Genomic DNA, 18,586 nt, shown 5'->3' on the forward strand with positions numbered 1-18,586 from the left:
CTCAAAACATAGTCATCTGATCCCATCATGGGAACAACCAACCCACAACAGCTCCAACTATCACAGTTACATAAAGGACAACATATTGTATGATTCTAATTCTGTGAGATGTCTGGAAAAGAAAATTTACAGAGCCAGTAAACAGTGATGCTCAGAGGAGGGGTGGGGATTGACTGCAAACAAGCTGAAGGGATTTGGGGGGGTGATAGATATGTGGAACAGAATTTTGTCAAAGGTTGCACAGCTATAGAAATTTATTATAAGTTAACTGAACTGTGTTCTTACAGTGGGTGAATTTTATGACATATAAATTTTATGATATAAATTATACTGCAATAAAGCCTTTAAAAATGATTTAAAAAATTTTCACTATAACTCTCATTTACTCAGAAATAGTTGGTAAATTGCATTGTATATACCATTTGTTCTGTAATTAGTGTAGAGAATGCCCTAAAACAAACCAAAAACAATAAAACCTTACCCAATTATTTGAAAGTTCACTTAGCCTAAATTAAGAACATTTGCATTCTTTAGAAAGAGGTTAATATATGTATATATAGGCAAGTTGTTGAACCTGTGTTACTACAAAATATACAAAAAATACATATAAAAAATAATATAAAAGAATAGTACACACATACACATGTGATTTCTTTGTAAGATTTGCCTAATGTCCCATGGGCATGTAGAGTGAGTGAAACTTAAAAGACATGCCAGAATCGCCAGCGTTTTCTATTCTAGCTGTAAAACGTCCTGACTCACACAGAGTTTTCTCATTGCTATTGGGCTGCTTTCTAGGATATCTTCTCTATTGTGCTCTGACCAGTTGAGCTGTGTGCTTACTCTCAGAATCAGTTGGATTTGTTTTCAAAAACCTGTTTATGCTAGTTGTACTGCTTGGTATTACGTAATTTAATATTGTGTAAAATTGATAAAATGATGTGAAAAGTGATCTATTTTGTTTTTGTTTATTTATTTTTGGCCAACTAAATTGATGCTTTAGAAAAAATTGATAAAGGTGAGTCACTGAATATTAGTTTGAATTAGATGTGGATAGTGTAAAATTGGATTGGAAATTGTAAAAATCTACAAGGATATTACATTCAGATTGTTTCACAAATGTTTCTAGTTCATGTTCCACCTTAATGAAAGTGAAACTACGTATGTTAGATGATTTATTATATATGAGTTACGTAAGAAAGGTATTGTTGAACTTCAGTCACAGAGCTCATGTTCAAAGAAAGTCTTGCTATCTGAATGAACACTTACGTGTTTTAAGGTGTGTGATGTGTGTATGGATTTAATAGCTTCCTTCTTTCATTACTATTTTTTTTAGTCAGCCAGATGCTAAAATTGATCCATTAGGGAAGAGGCATTATCTTGTATGTAGTACTTTTTGGTACCACGTTGTTGATATTGTTAGGTGCCATCAAGTCAGCTCCGACTCATAGAGACACTGTGTACAACAGAACGAAACACTGCCTGGTCCTGTGCCAGCCTCACGATCCTTGCTATACCTGAGTGCATCATTGCAGCCACTGTGACAATCCATCTCGTTGAGGGCCTTCCCCTTTTTTGTTGACCCTCCACTTCATGAGCATGACATCCTTCTGCAGGGAATGGTCCCTTTGGACAACATGACTGAAGTAGGTCAAACAAAGAGTGGCCATTCTCACTTCCAAGGAGCATTCTGACTGTACTTCCTCTAGGACAGACTTGTTAGTTCTTTTGTCAGTCCACGGTGCTTCCCGTATTCTTTGCCAACACGACAACTCAAAAGCATCAACTCTTCTTTGGTCTTCTTTATTCATTGTCCAGCTCTCACATGCATGTGAGGTGATCGAAAATACCATGGATTGGGTTAGGTGCACCTTAGTCTTCAAAAAGACATCTTTGCTCCTCAGCAGGTTAAAGAGGTCCTTTGCAGCAGATTTGCCCAGTGCAATATGTTGTCTGAAGTCTTGACTGCTGCTTCCGTTGTTGTTGATTGTGGAAGCTAGTAATATGAAATCTTTGACAACTTCAGTCTTTTCTCTGTTTATCACGATGCTGCTTATTGGTCCACTTGTGAGGATTTTTGTTTTCTTTATATTGAAATATAATCCATACTGCAGATTGTAGTCTTTGATCTTCATCAGTAACTGCTTCAAGTCATCCTCACTTGCAGCAAGCAAAGTTGTGTCATCAGCATAGTGTAGATTGTTAATGAGTCCTCCTCCAATCTTGATGCCACATTCTTCTTCATGTATTCCAACTGCTCAGATTATTTGCTCACATATAGATTGAATAAGTATGTTGAAAGGATACAACCCCGATGCACTCCATTGCTGGTTTTAAAATATGAGGTATCCTCTTGCTCTGTTCAAACAACAACCTCCTGGTCTGTGTACAGGTTCTTCACAAGCACAATTAAGTGTTCTGGAATACCCATTCTTCTCAAAGTTATCCATGATTCGTTATGATCCACACGGTGGAATGCTTTTGCATAGTCAACAAAACACTAGTAAACGTCTCTGGTATTCTTTGCTTTCAGCCAAGGTCCATGTTTTACATCAGCAGTGATATCCCTTGTTCCACATCCTCTTCTGAATCCAGCTTGCATTTCTGGAAGTTCTCTGTCAGTATACTGCTGCAGCAGTTTTTTAATTATCTTCAGTAAGATTTTACTTGCGTGTGATATTAGTGATATTATTGCTTGGTAATTTCCACATTCTGTTGGATCACTTTTCTTTGGAATGGGTACAAGTAAGGATCTCTTCCAGTCAGTTGGCCAGGTGGTTGTCTTCTAAATTTCTTTGCATAAATGTGTAAGTGCCTCCAGCATGGCATCCGTTTGCTGAAACATCTCAATGAGTATTCCATCAATTCCTGGAGCCTTGTTTTTCACCAGTTCCCTCAGTGCAGCTTTAGTTTCTTCCTATAATACCATCAGTTCTCGATCATGTGCTACCTCCTTGAAATGGATGAATATCAACTAGTTCTTTTTGATACAGTGACTCTGTGTATTCCTTCTATCTTCTTTTGATGTTTCCTCAGTCAGTCAGTATTTTGTCCATAGAATCTTTTCAATTTTGCAACTTGAAGTTTGAATTTTTTCTTCAGTTTTTTCAGCTTGAGAAATGCCAAGTGTGTTTTTCCCTTTTGTTGTTCTATCTCCACATCATTGCACATTTCATTGTAATAATTGACTATGTCTTCTCGAGGTGCTCTTTGAAATCTTCTGTTCAGCTCTTTTATCTTGTTATTTCTTCATTTGCTTTAGCTACTCTCTGTTCAAGAGCAGGTTTCAGAGTCTCTTCTGACCCCCTTTATGGTCTTTTCTTCCTTTCCTGTCTTTTTAATGACCTTTTGCTTTCTTCATGGATAATGTTCTTGATGTCATCCCACAGTTCCTCTGGTTTTTGGTCATTGGTGCTCAGTGTATCAAATCTCTTCTTTAGATGGTCTCTAAATTCAGGAGGGATATAATCAAGGTCTCGGAAGGAAGGTTGGGCAATCCTACTTCGTAGTGATACTGCCTCGGAAACCCAAGGAGGGGTCGCTATGAGTCGGGGCCGACTCGACGGCAAGCAACAACAACAATAATCAAGGTCATATTTTGGCTCTCGTAGACTTATTTTCATTGTCTTCAGCTTCAGCCTGAACTTGCACATGAGCAGTTGATGATCTGTTTCACAGTCAGCTCCTGCTTTGTTTTGGCTTTTCCATCACCTCTTTCCACAGATGTAGTTGATCTGATTCATATGTACGCCATCTGGTGAAGTCCACATGTGTAGCTACCATTTATGTTGTTCATAAAAGGTATTTTCAGTGAATAAGTTGTTGGTGTTGCAAAATTCTGTCATATGATCTCTAGCGTTATTTCTGTCACCAAGACCATATTTTCCAACTACTAGTGATTCTTCAGGGAGCTCTGGTAGCATAGTGGCTAAGACACCTGCCTGCTAACCAGACGGCTGGCGGTTCAAACCCACCAGCCACTCCTCGGAAGGAAGGTTGGGCAATCCTACTTCCGTAGTGATACTGCCTCGGAAACCCAAGGAGGGGTCGCTATGAGTCGGGGCCGACTCGACGGCACATAACAACAACAACAACAACAACAGTGATTCTTCTAGGTTTCCAACTTTTGCATTCCAATCACCATTGATGATCAACACATCTTGATTGATTTGGTCAATTTCAGACTGCAGAAGTTGGTAAAAATCTTCAATTTCCTCATCTTTGGCTTTGGTAGAAGCTCTGGTGGCGTAGGGCCTAAGGCATTTGACTGCTAACTGGAAGGCTGGCAGTTCAAACCCACCAGCCATTCCTTGGAAGGAAGATTGGGCAATCTACTTCCGTATCACCTCAGAAACCCAAGGATGAGTCTCATCTGACTCCCATGACAGTGAGTTTGGTTTAGTTTTTTTGTTGGCTTTGGTGGTTGGTGAGTAAATTTGAGTAGTAGTAGTATTAATTGGCCTTCTTGTAGGCATATGGATATTATCCTATCACTGACAGTATTGTACTTCAGGGTAGATCTTGAAACATTCTTTGTGACCAAATAGTAGGTCATACGGTTGTGTGATTGAAAATGGCTAAAACCAGCCCATTTCAGTTCACTAATGCCTAGGAGCTCAGGTGGCATAGTGCCTAAGGTGTTTGACTGCTAACCAGAAGGTTGATGGTTCAAACCCATCAGCCACTCCTTGGAAGGAAGATCGGGCAATCTACTTCTGTAGAGATAACGCCTTACAACCCAAGGTGGGGGGATCTGTCTGAGTCAGAAACAACTTGATAGCAGTGAGTTTGAATTTTGGTTTTGGATGCCTACAATAGCTATCTGTATGCATTCCATTTCATTTTTGACACCTCCCAATTTTCTTATATTCATACCTTGCATATACCATGTTCCAATTATTAATGGATGTCTGCAGCTATTTTTTCTTGTTTTGAGTCATGCCACATCAGCAAATGGAGGTCCTGAAAGTTTTACTCCATCCGTATCATTAAGATTGGCTCTACTCTGAGGAGGCATCTGTTCCCCAGTGTTATTTTGAGTGCCTTCTGATCTGAAGGGCTCCTCTGACAGCACTGTATCAGACAATGTTTCAGGGCTAGTCCTAAAGTTTTCCAGTAATAAACATATCTGACAGTGTTTCACTGCTGTTCATCAGATTTTCACTGTCCAATTCTTTGAGAAGTGGATGGCCTCTTCCTTCTTCTAAGTCTGTCTTAGTTTGGAAGCTCTGCTGAAACCTTTCCACAATGGGTGCCCCTGCTGGGATTTGATATACCAGTGGCATAGCCTCCAGCCTCACAGCAGCATACAAACCACCACAGTGTGACCAACTGACAGATGAGGTAGTTGTGTACCATAGAAATTTATATTTACAATTATAAAACTCAAATTTACCAAATAGTTAACTTAAGCAGTGATAGGATTGATTCTTTTCACAATAAAAAGGGTTTGATTGCTTTTTAATTATTGGATTCATGCTAATTTTATTGCATGGATTTTATTTTATGCTGAAAGGCAAGCCCAAATGAGTCTGACAGTAGGGAATGGCTGAGCCTTGTGGTCATGAGGGCCAAGAGCAGGTTAAGTACCCACCAAAAAAGAATGTTGTTGTTGTTACGTGCCATCGAGTTGGACCGACTCATAGTGACCCTTCCTTGGGTTTCCGAGGCAGTATCACTACGGATGAGATTGCCCACCCTTCCTCCCAAGGAGTGGCTGGTGGGTTTGAACTGCCAGCCTTCTGTTTAGCAGTCAGGTGCCTTAGGCACCGAAAAAGAATAGGAACCATCAAAAGAAATGAAGGATGTGGCTGGGGAAAACTTTAAATTTGGAAGTGCGAAGTCCAAGAACTTGCTGGATAAGTCTTTAATGAGAATTTTTACCTCAGTAACGTTGATGTCAGGATCTGAAATATCTGACCACAAGCTAAGGGTATATGGAACATAGAAATGTTAGCATCAAAAATGCTGATAAAAGAGTAGCTTTCCTTATAGCCATTAAGTATGTACTACTGTATAAAATAAATGAAGGACGGTTGGGAGCAATATTGTCTTATAAAGGGAGTAATGCACATGAAGAATTTGGTTAAAATTGCTTGGAAGGTGGATCGGTGCCATTCTTGTTACTCTCTTAATATGGTAGAGCTTCTGTTCACATTTACCATGTAGCTGTCTTTGATGTTGCTTGTAATGAACTAAATTTATATAAATGCAAACTCTAAAGATTATTGTTTGCAGTAGTTCTGAAATTTTTTGGATTACAGATGGCTTCAAGAATCTTACGAAATCTATGGGCTCCCTCTCTAAAGTATTTAAATAATTATACGACTTTTATAGACTCACCAAAGCCCAGAGAGAGCCTGTTTTAATAACAAAAAGGAATTGTATTACTAATCCTTTTAAGAATTAAACACAGTAGTTTTATTTCAACGTATTTTAGTATAAACACACATTTTTATATAATATACAAAATAAAGCTGTATAGCCAGTAATTCTGTACTTATGCTCTATAAAGTGAGATACCTATAATCATGTTGGCGAGTACAACTAGTAATCTGTTTGAAGTGACAGTGACTAGAATTGTTTTAATTATGGGGTACTTAATGCTATTCTATTATAAAGCATTGGAACCTTTTAATATTTACCAGTATGCAATCAACTTAAGTCGTACAGAGCTGTATTTCATTCTGCTCCCAGTTTTACTTCAAAGAGTGTGATCTTCAAGCTTAGTGTTGAAGAAAGTATGAACTGTGTATGGGCATGGTATGGCTTTGGGGAGAAAGAAGAGGATGCTCACATGCCTCTGTCTAGGTGTAGTGTGTAACTTTTTCCCCTGCAATACATGAGCAGTGATCTAGAGCCATTGTTTGTTTCAGTAACATAACCACTATAAATCATAACTTTGGAGGTACTGGGAAAGTCCAACAAGTTGCTGAAGATACTTTGAAGTGTTCCTCACCTGACAAATGACTACTTTTGGAATTTTACTTCCTTTTATTCATTGTCATAACTCATATTGATTATTTTTGTTTGCAAGAATTAGACTGTGTTTTTATGATTTTGTTGTTAACTGCAGGACCGTGTATATGTACAACAAAATAATGTGGAGAATGTCTACAATTTGGGATTAATTATTTTTCGAGATCAAGTTGTCCGTTATGGGTGTATCAGGGATCATCTACGGCAAACTCTATTGGATATGATTGCAAGAGAGCGAAAAGGAGAAGTGGTAGACAGGTATAATCATCCTTTAACTGTTGGAGTTTTGGTTTTTAATGGTTATATCCTGAGGACCACTTCACTTTTGTAATTTTATTAAAATAAATGAAGTTTGAATTCCCAGAACATTATGACTATCCATGTAAACTTTGTATCACACTCAACAGTTAACATTTTCAGAAGAGACCATCTTAAGCTTTTATTTAATACACTTTTCTTTTGAAAAATAAGGCGTTTATATTCCTTTTTTATTTTTCATGCACGCATTTGTCCTTTTTTTTTGCTGTATGATAACATTTTTATTTCTTCTCTTGCCCTTTTTCTTTAAGGGCTTTTGGGTAATTTTCATTCTTACCATTTTTAAAGAAAAATGCTAATTATTGTCAAAAATTACTAAGAACTATTCTTCTGTTCGCTGCCCCATCCTAACATGATTGCAGCGCCAGCATGACTTGAAACTTGTCAACTGCTTCTGTTTTCCTAGCAGTTGTTAGATAAAGACTTGTAAAATTCTTATTATTTTAGCTTTGGTCCTGGGTCAGGATTGCCCAAAAGTTATTTAGTGTAAAAAATTATATTGCCTAGAAATAGCTATATGTTGTACCCATACTGGGCAATACAGCTGCTGTTCTCCCTTACTTACTCTTCCCTGTTTCCTTATAAACAGCCTTTTTATTCTCTCTGCTTTTTTAAATGTATAGAAATATTTGGGTGTTGTAAGCATATTTTCCTTAAAAATTTTTTTGTTACAGCAGGGTGCCAATAACAGTTAAGCTATGCTTTCCAATTAAAATTACTCTAACTCCTTATTTCATAAATAAGTTCCTTATGGGAGATTGGACACATTGATAAATGTTAAATTTTCTGAAAAGATTTCTAGCAACTTTTGTTGCGTTTTTTTACAAGAGTCTTCAATGTATTTTAATTATCAATTGGATTATCTTCTTTTGACAGAGGTGCAATAAGAAATGCTTGCCAGATGTTAATGATTTTAGGTCTTGAAGGAAGATCAGTCTATGAAGAAGATTTTGAGGCTCCATTTTTGGAAATGTCAGCAGAATTTTTTCAGGTAATCAGTGAGGATATAAAGAAACACTCTTTTAAGATATTCTAAAAGTTATTGAATGTAGTTAACTAATTTGAACATAACTAACCTTTTTTGTCTGAGGCCCGTTTGTTGTTGTTGTTGTTGTTGTTATGTGCCGTCGAGTCAGACCCGACTGATAGTGACCCCTCCTTGGGTTTCCGAGGCAGTATCACTACGGAAGTAGATTGCCCAATCTTCTTTCCGAGGAGTGGCTGGTGGGTTTGAACCGCCCGCCTTCTGGTTAGCAGTCAAGTGCCTTAGGCACTATGCTACCAGAGCTCCTGAGGCCCGTTTAGGAGACACAAAATGCCTTTCTGCATACCTACCCCACACACTCACATTTCAGTGACAGAACTCTCTGATAACATATTGAAAAGTTTGAGCTTATACACATGAATTTTTTGTTTTGTTATAAAGCGTTGTCACCACTGGTCTGTCAGTTTGTCGTACTGAGGTGGCCTGTGTGTTGCTGTGAGGCTGCAGGCTGTGCCACTAGTGCTTCAAATAGCAGCAGGGTCATCATCCATGGTGGACAGGTTTCAGCGGAACATCCAAATGAAGACAGACTTCGAAGAAAGACAGGGCCATCCACTTCTGCAAAAGCCGGCCACTCAAAACCTTATGAATAGCAGTGGAACACTGTCTCATATATTACTGACAACTTAATGAAAAGTCATGAAACATTATGTAATATAGTACCTGAAGATGAGCCCCTCAGGTTGAAAGACACTCAGAATACAGCAGGAGAAGAACTGCCTCCTCAAAGTAGTGTAGACCTTAATGGCCTGGGTGGAGTAAAGCTTCTGGGACCTTTGCTGATGGGGCTTGACTCAAAATGGGAAGAGACAGCTGCAAACATCCATTAATAATCGCAGCATGGATTGTTCGAAGTTATGAATCTAGGAAAATGGGAAGTTGTCAAAAGTGGAATGGATAAAGATCAGTATTCTAGGCATTAGGGAGCCGAAATGGACTGGTTTGGTTATTTTGAATCACACAATAATCATATGATCCTCTATGCCAGAAATGACAAATTGAAGAGACACTGTATGGAATTCATTGTTTGAAAGAACATTTGAAGATCTATCCTGAAATACAGTGCTGTCACTGGTAAGGTAATATCCATACACCTACAAGGAAAGCCAGTTAATACTATTATTGTTCAAATTTATGCACCAACTGCTAAAGCCAGTAATGAAGAAATTGAAGATTTTTACCAACTTCTGCAGTCTGAAATTGACCAAACATGCAATCAAGATGTATTGATTATTATTGGTGATTGGAATGTGAAGGTTGGAAACAAAGAATCATTGGTAGCTGGGGAAAAAGGCCTTGGTGATAGAAATGACCCTGGATATCTCATTGTACTATTTTGCAAGACCAATGACTTACTCGTTACAAATACCTGTTTTCAACAGCTTAAAAGCAGCCATACACATGGACCTGTCTAGAAGGTATACACAGGAATCAGATTGACTACATGTGTGGAAAGAGATGATAGAGAAGCTCAGTATCATCAGTCAGAAAAAGGCCAGGAGCTGACTCTGGAACAGAGAATCAGTTGCTCCTATGCAAGTTCAAGTTGGCTGAAGCAAACTAAAACAAGTTCATGAAAGCCAAAATATAACCTTGATTATATCCCACCTGAATTTATAGATCATTGGAAGAATAGATTTGACACATTGAACACCAGTGACTGATGACCATGCTAGTGATAAGATGACATCAAGAACATCATTCTTGAAAAAGCAAAATTGGAAAGACAAGAAAGGAGGAAAAGACCGAAATGGATGTCAGCAGACTCTCTGAAACTAGCTCTTGAACATAGAGTAGTTAAAGTGAACAAAAGAAACTCTGAAATGAAAGAACTGAACAGAAGATTTCAAAGGGCAGCACAAGAAGACCAAGTAAAGTATTATAACAAAATGTGCAAAGACCTGGAGTTAGAAAACCAAAAAGGGAAGAACATGTTCGGCATTTCTCAAGTGGAGAAAACTGAAGAAAAAATTCAGGCTTCAAGTTGCAACATTGAGGGATTCTATGGCCAAAATATTGAACAATGCAGGAATCATCAAATGAAGATGGTAGGAATATATTGAGTCACTGTACCCAAAAGAGTTGATCACTGTTGAACCATTTCAAGAGGTAACACATGATCAAGAACCAATAGTTTTGAAGAAAGAAGTCCAAGCTGCACTGAAGGAATTGATAAATAAACAAGGCTCTAGGAACTGACAGAATATCCATTGAGATGTTTCAACAAATGGTGGCAATGCTGGAGGCTCTTGTTTATTCCAAGAAATTTGGACAACAGCTACCTGGCCAACTAATTGGAAGAGATCAATCGTTGTGCCCGTTCTAAAGAAAGGTGATTCGACAGGATGCGGAAATTATCAAAGAATATCATTAATATCCCATGCAAGTAAAATCTTGCTCTGAAGGTAATTAAAAAATGGTTGCAGCAGTATATTGACAAGGAACTGTCAGAAACACAAACTGGATTCAGAAGAGGACGTGGAATAAGGGATATCACTGCTGATGTCAGATGGCTCTTGGCTGAAAGCACATAATACCAGGAAGATGTTTACCTGTGTTTTACTGATTATATGAAGGTGTTCAGTTTTATGGATCATAACAAATTATGGATAACATTGCAAGGAATGAGAATTTAGAACACTTAATTGTGCTCACGAGGAACCTGTACATAGACCTGAGAGGCTGGTTGAACAGAACAAGGGGATACTGTGGTTTAAAATTCGGTAGGTTATATGTCAGGGTTGTATCCTTTCACCATACTTAATCTGTAGGTTGAGCAAATAATCCAAGAAGCTGGACCATATGAAGAAGAATGTGGCATCAGGATTGGAGGAAGAGCCGTTAACAACCACATGCAGCTTGCACAACCTTGCTGGAAGTGAAGATGACTGAAGCACTTACTGATGAAGATCAAAGACTACAGTATTCAGGTATGGGTTACGTAAAGAAAACAAAACCCTCACAACTAGGCCAATAAGCGAAATCTTGATAAATGAAAAAAAGGTTCAAGTTGCCAGGGATTTCATTTTACTTGGGTCCACAGTCAACATTCACTGAAGCAGCAGTCACAAAATCAGACATCATATTGCACTGGGAAAATCTACTGCAAAAAAATCTCTTTCAAAGTATTAAGAATGAGAGATGTCACTTTAAAGCCTTAGGTGTACATGACCTAAGCCATGGTATTTTCAGTTACCTCATATGTATGTGAAAGCTACACAGCGAATAAAGAAGACCAAAGAAGAGTTGCTGCCTTTGAATTGCGGTGTTGGCAAAGAATACTGAAAATACAATAGACTGCCAGAAGAAGGAACAAAACTTTCCTGGAAGAAGTATAGCTGGGAGTGCTCCTTGGAAGTGAGAATGCCCAGACTTCATCTCACCTACTTTCCCTGGAGAAGGATATCGTGCTTGATAAAGTAGATGGTCGGTGAAGAAGAAGACCCTCAGTGAGATGGATAGACACAGTGGCTGCAATGATGGGCTCAAGCACAGCAAGGACTGTGAGGATGGCACAGGACCTTGCGGTGTTTCATTCTGTTGTGCATAAGGTTGCTGTGAGTCGGAGGCAACTTGATGGCCTTTAGCAGCAACATAAAACATTGCCTTTCAGACTTAGAACAACCTTTATTGTTTTATTATGTTTCTGTTTATAACATTACAGTTGATCTTCTTTATTCACAAATTCTGTGTTTGTTAATCTACCTGCTCTCTAAAATGTATTTGTAACCACCAAATCGGCACTTAGGACTATTTTGTGCTCATTGACAGAGTAGGAAAAAATCTGAGTCCCTGACACACACATTCCTAGCTGCAATTGAACAGGATAACAAACGGTTTACATTCTTCTTTCAGGTCTCCTACTATAAAAAGTTTTTTTTTTTCCCATTGTCTGTTTAGTCCCACATTTTTCATAAAAGTATTTATTTTCATGAAAGTATATTTGTTTATTTTTCTGTTCAAAAAAACAGTGCTGAGTGCTGTCTGGTGTTCTAAGCTCAAGAACAAACAAATGCCTGTGTTACATAAGCTTTGTGCAGGCACAGGTTATAGTGTAGCTAGCCATGAGTTCAATGTTAATGGATTTACAGTATATGTTTTAAAAATTGTCTTTAAACAGAAACACACATAAAACAAGGTTATGTATTGTGATGAGAAGTTCACAGGAACCTAACCCTGTGTTTTCCCTAGGAGCAGTGATTCAATATTTGCTAATTCAGTGTTTGTAGCAACTTTATAGACCGTAACTACAGTGACTAACAATCATTTACTGTAATTAATAGCATGAATTCACAGGCAGCATGTCACCATGAAGTCTCACTGTATAGACTTACTGAGTTATATATGGTTCTGTACTGCATATTTGTCTTAAAGACAGTTGATTAGTAAATTACAGGCTAATACATACTATTGATAGAAATATATGCAGCATTATAGACAACCCAGAGTCAACTAAATTGCCAAAAGTGAAGTTAAACTGGTACTAATTTGTAATGAAGTGATTATACTAACACTAACTGAGTACCATGACAAACACTATATAGTATTTATAATGTAAACATAACAAGGATCCTTGATGGTAGTTGCAACTACCTATCTCTGTTATTCACACTAGGAGTTTGGTAGCGGTGCCAAAATAGACTTCCTAGTAGAATGTTACTCTATATATTTTACTCTGATGATACGCTTTTTAAAAAAATAAATAAATGAATTCAAAATGAAAATGACCTTTAATAATGCAGTAGGTAATGCATAGAGCCCTTGGATATACATAAAAATGGAACTCTGAATTTTGGTATCATTTGACTACACTAATGAGCCTGGACCATGCTTTAAAAAGTAAAAATTTGTAACTTAGGAAAGTCTTTATTTTCTAACAGCATAGCACCTAGTTCTGTGTATTTTTGACAGTATTTTTTTTACCTTTGTTTTAGTTTTAATTTCTTTCATGACAGACTATTAATAGTAACAGATAAATTGTTTGCAAGTCAAGATTTGAAAATGTTCTGCTGTGACATACATGTATCTATCTCTGTGTATGCATAGACATACGTATTTGCATAGCAAAGACTGTGAGGAGGCTGCAGGACCTGGCAGTGTTTCCTTCTGTTGCACATGGGGTCACTGTGACTCAATGGCACCTAACAACATATTTTGGTTAGTTTTGAGTGGAAATACGGTCTCACCAAGATTTTTGTTTGGTGTATTAATATCTATTCTTAGGAACTTTGTTATTTTCAAGGATTAAAATTACTTTTAGTTAATAAAGTGGGAAATGTTACAAAACAATGTAGTTTGTATCAGCGTGCCTTCTATTACATAATTTTTAGATATATTTATTCAGGGCTGCTATCAAATATGTTAAAATCAATTGGAGTGACATTATTTATTGAAATATCTGTAAGGCTGAAATTAGCAGATAACGTAATTAGTAGTATTTTAAAAGCTCTGTTTTTCAGACTTCAGTATTTCTTGGTATTCTTTTCACACTAGGAGTGGGATGTCAGAAGAATTTTAGTCACCAGCAGTGTGCCAGCAAAGCTTTATAGTAAAAATGATTAATCTTTATGGTATAATTTTATATTGAAACCAATCAAAGAAGAATTTCCCACTCTCCTTTGGGGTGAGATACGTCATTCTATACTTTTGACCCTCACTGGCTGTGTTGACTTTTTTGCTATTTGGAGTACATTGGCAAAGGTTGAAAAATACTACTTTAAAGATAATATACTATATCATTCTCATGCTTTATGTAAGTAATGCTTTAAAGGATATAATTCAGGTTATATGGAATGTATAGGGTCAACATGAGTTGGAATTGACTCAAAGGCAAAACTTTTTTTAAATTTAATAGGTAATATAAAATGTTAGTAGTGCTTAGGATCAAGTGACTGGTTTATGATAAACAACACAGGGAAAAAGAAAAGAGACCCATTGCTGTTGATCCCAGCTCATGGCAACCCCATGTGTTACAGCACAGCTGCTTCCATAGGGTCTTCATGGCTGCAGTATTTATGGAAGCAGATTGCGAGGCCTCTGCAGAGCCTCTGGGTGGGTTCTAACCTGTGGATGCCCAATTAAAAGCAGACACACATTGTGGTTCTAAGTTTTGTTGTTGTTGTTGTTGTTGTTTAAATCATGCTCCTTAATTGCAGATGGAAAGCCAGAAATTTTTAGCAGAAAACAGTGCTTCAGTATATATAAAGAAGGTAGAAGCTAGAATTAATGAAGAAATAGAACGGGTGATGCACTGCCTTGACAAATCAACTGAAGAGCCAATTGTAAAGGTGGTTGAAAGGGAACTCATTTCCAAGCACATGAAGACTATAGTAGAAATGGAGAACTCGGGACTAGTCCATATGTTGAAAAATGGAAAGACAGAAGGTAAGTGTTAACAATTGAAAAACAGCTAAGACCTCGTAATCCTACCAGGTTCTCAATGATTTTTTATTTTCTTGCAATTAAAGTAATGATGTTGAAGGTCCGTTTTCAAGAAGTTATGGTTTGTGTGATTTATCTGTAACCGCTGCTACTTTGATAGGATTTAACTGTAAAGCTTTACACTGTCTAATAAATGAAGATTTTAGATTATTTAGTTAGTTGAGTAGCTTTTTCTCTTGTCTTTCTTCTTCTCAAGTCTCCTCACTTTTTTTTTTTTTCCTTAACCCAGAAGATCATAAATCTAACATTATTGGTGAGGTCAAAAAACTCACCCATTGCTATACGTTTGTTTCATTTTGTTGCAAACTGTAGAGGTGTATTGGGCTTTCTCCATTATTACATACTCCTGTAGTTTTTATCATTTATTTAAAATCTGACATTTCAATCTTAAAATGTCAGTAGACTTTCTTTTGGACTGAAGTGTGATAATGGTGCCATAAAAGCAAAAATATTTGTGTCTTCCTTATTGTCATATTTAGATAAATTAGTAGATTGTTTTTGGGAACTCTGAAGTTATATGTTGAAAAAGGAAAAAAGGAGAAATATATAAAGGTAAACACTTTTAGGTGACTAGCATTATCTTAGAAATAAGAATGGACAGACTTCTTCTCACTTACTTTGGTCATGTTGTCAGAGAAACCAGTTCCTGGAGATGGATATCATGCTTGATATGGTAGAGTCAGTGAAAAAGGGGAGAACCCTCAATGAGCTGGATTGACACAGTGGCTGTAACGATGGGCTCAAGCACAGCAAGGATGGTGAGGATGGCGCAGGAGTGGGCAGTGTTTCACTCTGTTTTACGAAGGGTCACTGTAAGCCCGAAATCAGGTCGATGGCACCTAACAACAGCAGCAGCAGCATTTATCCTTACGATTTATTTACCGTTATTTTCCTGAATAAGATTTTCTAAGTGACAAGTACCATAGAAGAAACTAGAAATCAAAGGTGATATGATTACTGTCCTCATTCTTAATTTCTTACGCTTTAGTGCTTTGTAATTTTGACTTTATAAATCACTGATACAGTATTAAAAAATAAATAACTGTGATTAGCCTTGCCTGTTCTCCTGCCTCCTAGATGAAGTGTTAGCAAAAGGAGAATACTATAAAAGATGAGGAGATATGAGAAAAGTAGAAAAGAAAGATGGTGGGAAGAGAGGTTGATGCATGATTCGCTCTTGTATCCTTGCCTGTTTTGGAATGATTGTATTTCTATGTATGTAATAAGTTTGTGGAAAGTTATATGTAAATTTGTTATTATTAAGTCAGAAAAATTTACTTTCTAAGAGACCCTTCAGAATAACCATTTGATAAAAGAAAAAAACAAAACAAATTGTCTTTAAGTATGCTTGCCATATTTTTGAAAGTGAAATACTCACATTTAGGGTCTTAAGTCAGAGATTGACAACCATTATCTCTAAAGTGCCAGATAGCAAAAATTTTAGGCTTGTGGGCCACACAGTCAGCTACTCATGTTGCTATAATAGTGAGAAAGCAGCCATGGAGAATACATAAACTAAGAAACTTGACTGGGTTCCAATAAGATTTTATTTATAATCCCAAAATTATAGTTTTGTGCAATTTTCAAATGTCACAAAATATTATTGTTTTGATTTTTTTCTTATTTTCCTGCCAGCCACTTGAAAATGTAGGAACCATTATTAACTTCATGGGCTATGTAAAAACAGGCGGTTGGCTGTACTTGGCCCATGGGCTATAGTTTGAAGTCCCCTTACCTAAATGATTCTTTACAAAATCATTTTTCCCTGGTTAAACATAATGCAAATCAGTAGGTTATCATCTAATATATTCTTTAGGTATTAGGTTTAATGCTTTCTTGCTTACAGGGCTTGGAAGAGATGACCAAATGGGAGGTTAGAGGCTAGGAAATGTTTGATACAGAAGTGGTTTGGCATGCCGAAAATTACAATATACGTGTAATCTGCTTGTGTTAAAGATCTAAGTATGCTTTTAATACTTGGTAGGTCCTCAATAGGACCTTAAATGTAAGAATATCAGAATAACTGTTTATCATAGTTCTTCTCTATGAAATGCTTAATGTTTTCACCAAGTAAACAGATACCTGTGGTTCTGAATTAAATGTAAAAAATTCGGCTTCAATTTCCCTGGCCTTCCACTAAAAACCTAGTTGTTAAATGTCTTCGTTGTGCTAAGTGCTGCTTTATTGAGACTAGTTCAGAGGCACGATTTAGCCATTGTGAATCCAGATGTCTTATAAATCAAAGTGGAAGAAGTATGGGTTGGTTATTAGATGCATATGTTGTTGTTGTTAGGTGCTGTCAAGTCAGTTTTGGCTCATAGCACCCTTAGGTACAGCAGAACAAAAAAATACTGCCCAGTCCTGCATCCTCACAACCTTTGCCATGCTTGAGCCCATCATTGCAGCCACTTTGTCATTCCATGTGGTTGAGGGTCTTCTCCTTTATCACTGACCATGTGCTTTAGCAAACAATGGTGTCCTTCTTTAGGGATTGGTCCCTCCTTTTTTTGTTGTTGAACAGTTGTTGTTATTGTTAGGTGCTGTTGAATGGATTCCAACTCAGCGATGTTACGTACGACAGAACAAAACACTACCCAGTCCTGCGGGGATTGGTCCCTCTTGACAGCATGACCAAAGTACGAAGGAAAAAGTCTGGCCAGTCTCGCTTCTAAGGAGCATTCCAACTGTCCTTCCTCCAGGACAGATTTTTTTTCATTCTTCTAGCAGTCCATGATACATATTCAGTATTTTTCACTATCACCACAATTCAAATGCATCAATTCTTCTGTGCTCCTCCTTATTCATTGTCCATCTGTCGTATGTATATGAGACTATTGAAAATAACATGGTTTGAGTTGTCAGAGTGACATCTTGGCTCTTTAACACTTTGAAGAGGTCTCTTTTTTTTAATTATTGTGATTTGGGTGAAAATTTACAGAGCAAATTCACTTTCCATACAGATATAATTTGTCTTATGACATTGACCACAATTCACCACAGTGCAACAGCTCCCCTCCCACTTCCTCCCAACAGTCACCTCTTCCCTGTGTCCATCCCTCCATGCCCCCCGCCCCCCTGAACTGTCTCCCTGTGCATAAATAGCCCTTCTTTCTCCCATGATTGTTCTCTCCAAGGAGTGTATTTATCTCAGGTAAATGTTCAGTTCCTATGCCTGTCTTTTGCTTGGGTAGAAGCCACAGGTGTGGGTTCAATTCCAGACCTGAAGGGCAGCTAGGGGCCATAGTCTCAGTGGTTCCACCAGACCCTATCAGACCAGCAAACCTGGTCTCCCCCCCTTTTTTTTTCCAAATGCTTTTGAGTTTTGTTTCACATTGTTCTTCCTCTCTATCCAGGGTCTCCTACATAGATTCCCCTCCGAGTGGTTGACATTGGTAGCCAGACACCATCTAGTTCTTCTGGTCTCATAGTCATATAGGCTGTGGATTGCATGGTATACCAGTCGCTAGGACTAATTCTTTCCATGAATCTTTGGTTTTCTTCATTCTTCTTTGCTCTGGATGAGGAGAGACCCATCATTGCATCTAGATGGGTGTTGCAAGCTTTTAAGATCCCAGTCGCTACTCGCCAGAGTAGGAGGTAGAACAGTGTTTTGTGTATTATGTTATGCCAATTGAACTTGATGTCCCCTGTGACTATGGTCCTGAGCCCACAGGTTCAACTACTCAGTCCCTCTGGGTAGCTGGCTGTGACCAAGATGTGACTATAACCTTGTTCCTTGTCAGCTCTACTATATACCTGGGAATTGAGATCATAAAAATACACTTATAGGACCACTGTATGCCA

General features: G+C 37.7%; 1 protein-coding gene across 1 annotated transcript in view; it reads left to right on the forward strand.

Annotated features, from left to right (window-relative positions):
• The window catches only part of CUL3 (cullin 3), a 149,358-nt gene that overhangs the window by 98,624 nt on the left and 32,148 nt on the right, over positions 1–18,586 (forward strand). Inside the window, exons 4-6 of the mRNA XM_007955762.2 lie at positions 7,076–7,236; positions 8,173–8,287; positions 14,497–14,725. Coding sequence (XP_007953953.1) covers positions 7,076–7,236; positions 8,173–8,287; positions 14,497–14,725 — 505 coding nt within the window. The remainder of the gene's footprint in view (positions 1–7,075; positions 7,237–8,172; positions 8,288–14,496; positions 14,726–18,586) is intronic.

This window comes from Orycteropus afer, unplaced genomic scaffold (assembly GCF_000298275.1).
Source record: "Orycteropus afer afer isolate SDZICR_OR568_19922 unplaced genomic scaffold, OryAfe1.0 scaffold00002, whole genome shotgun sequence".
Taxonomy (NCBI): Eukaryota; Metazoa; Chordata; class Mammalia; order Tubulidentata; family Orycteropodidae; genus Orycteropus; species Orycteropus afer.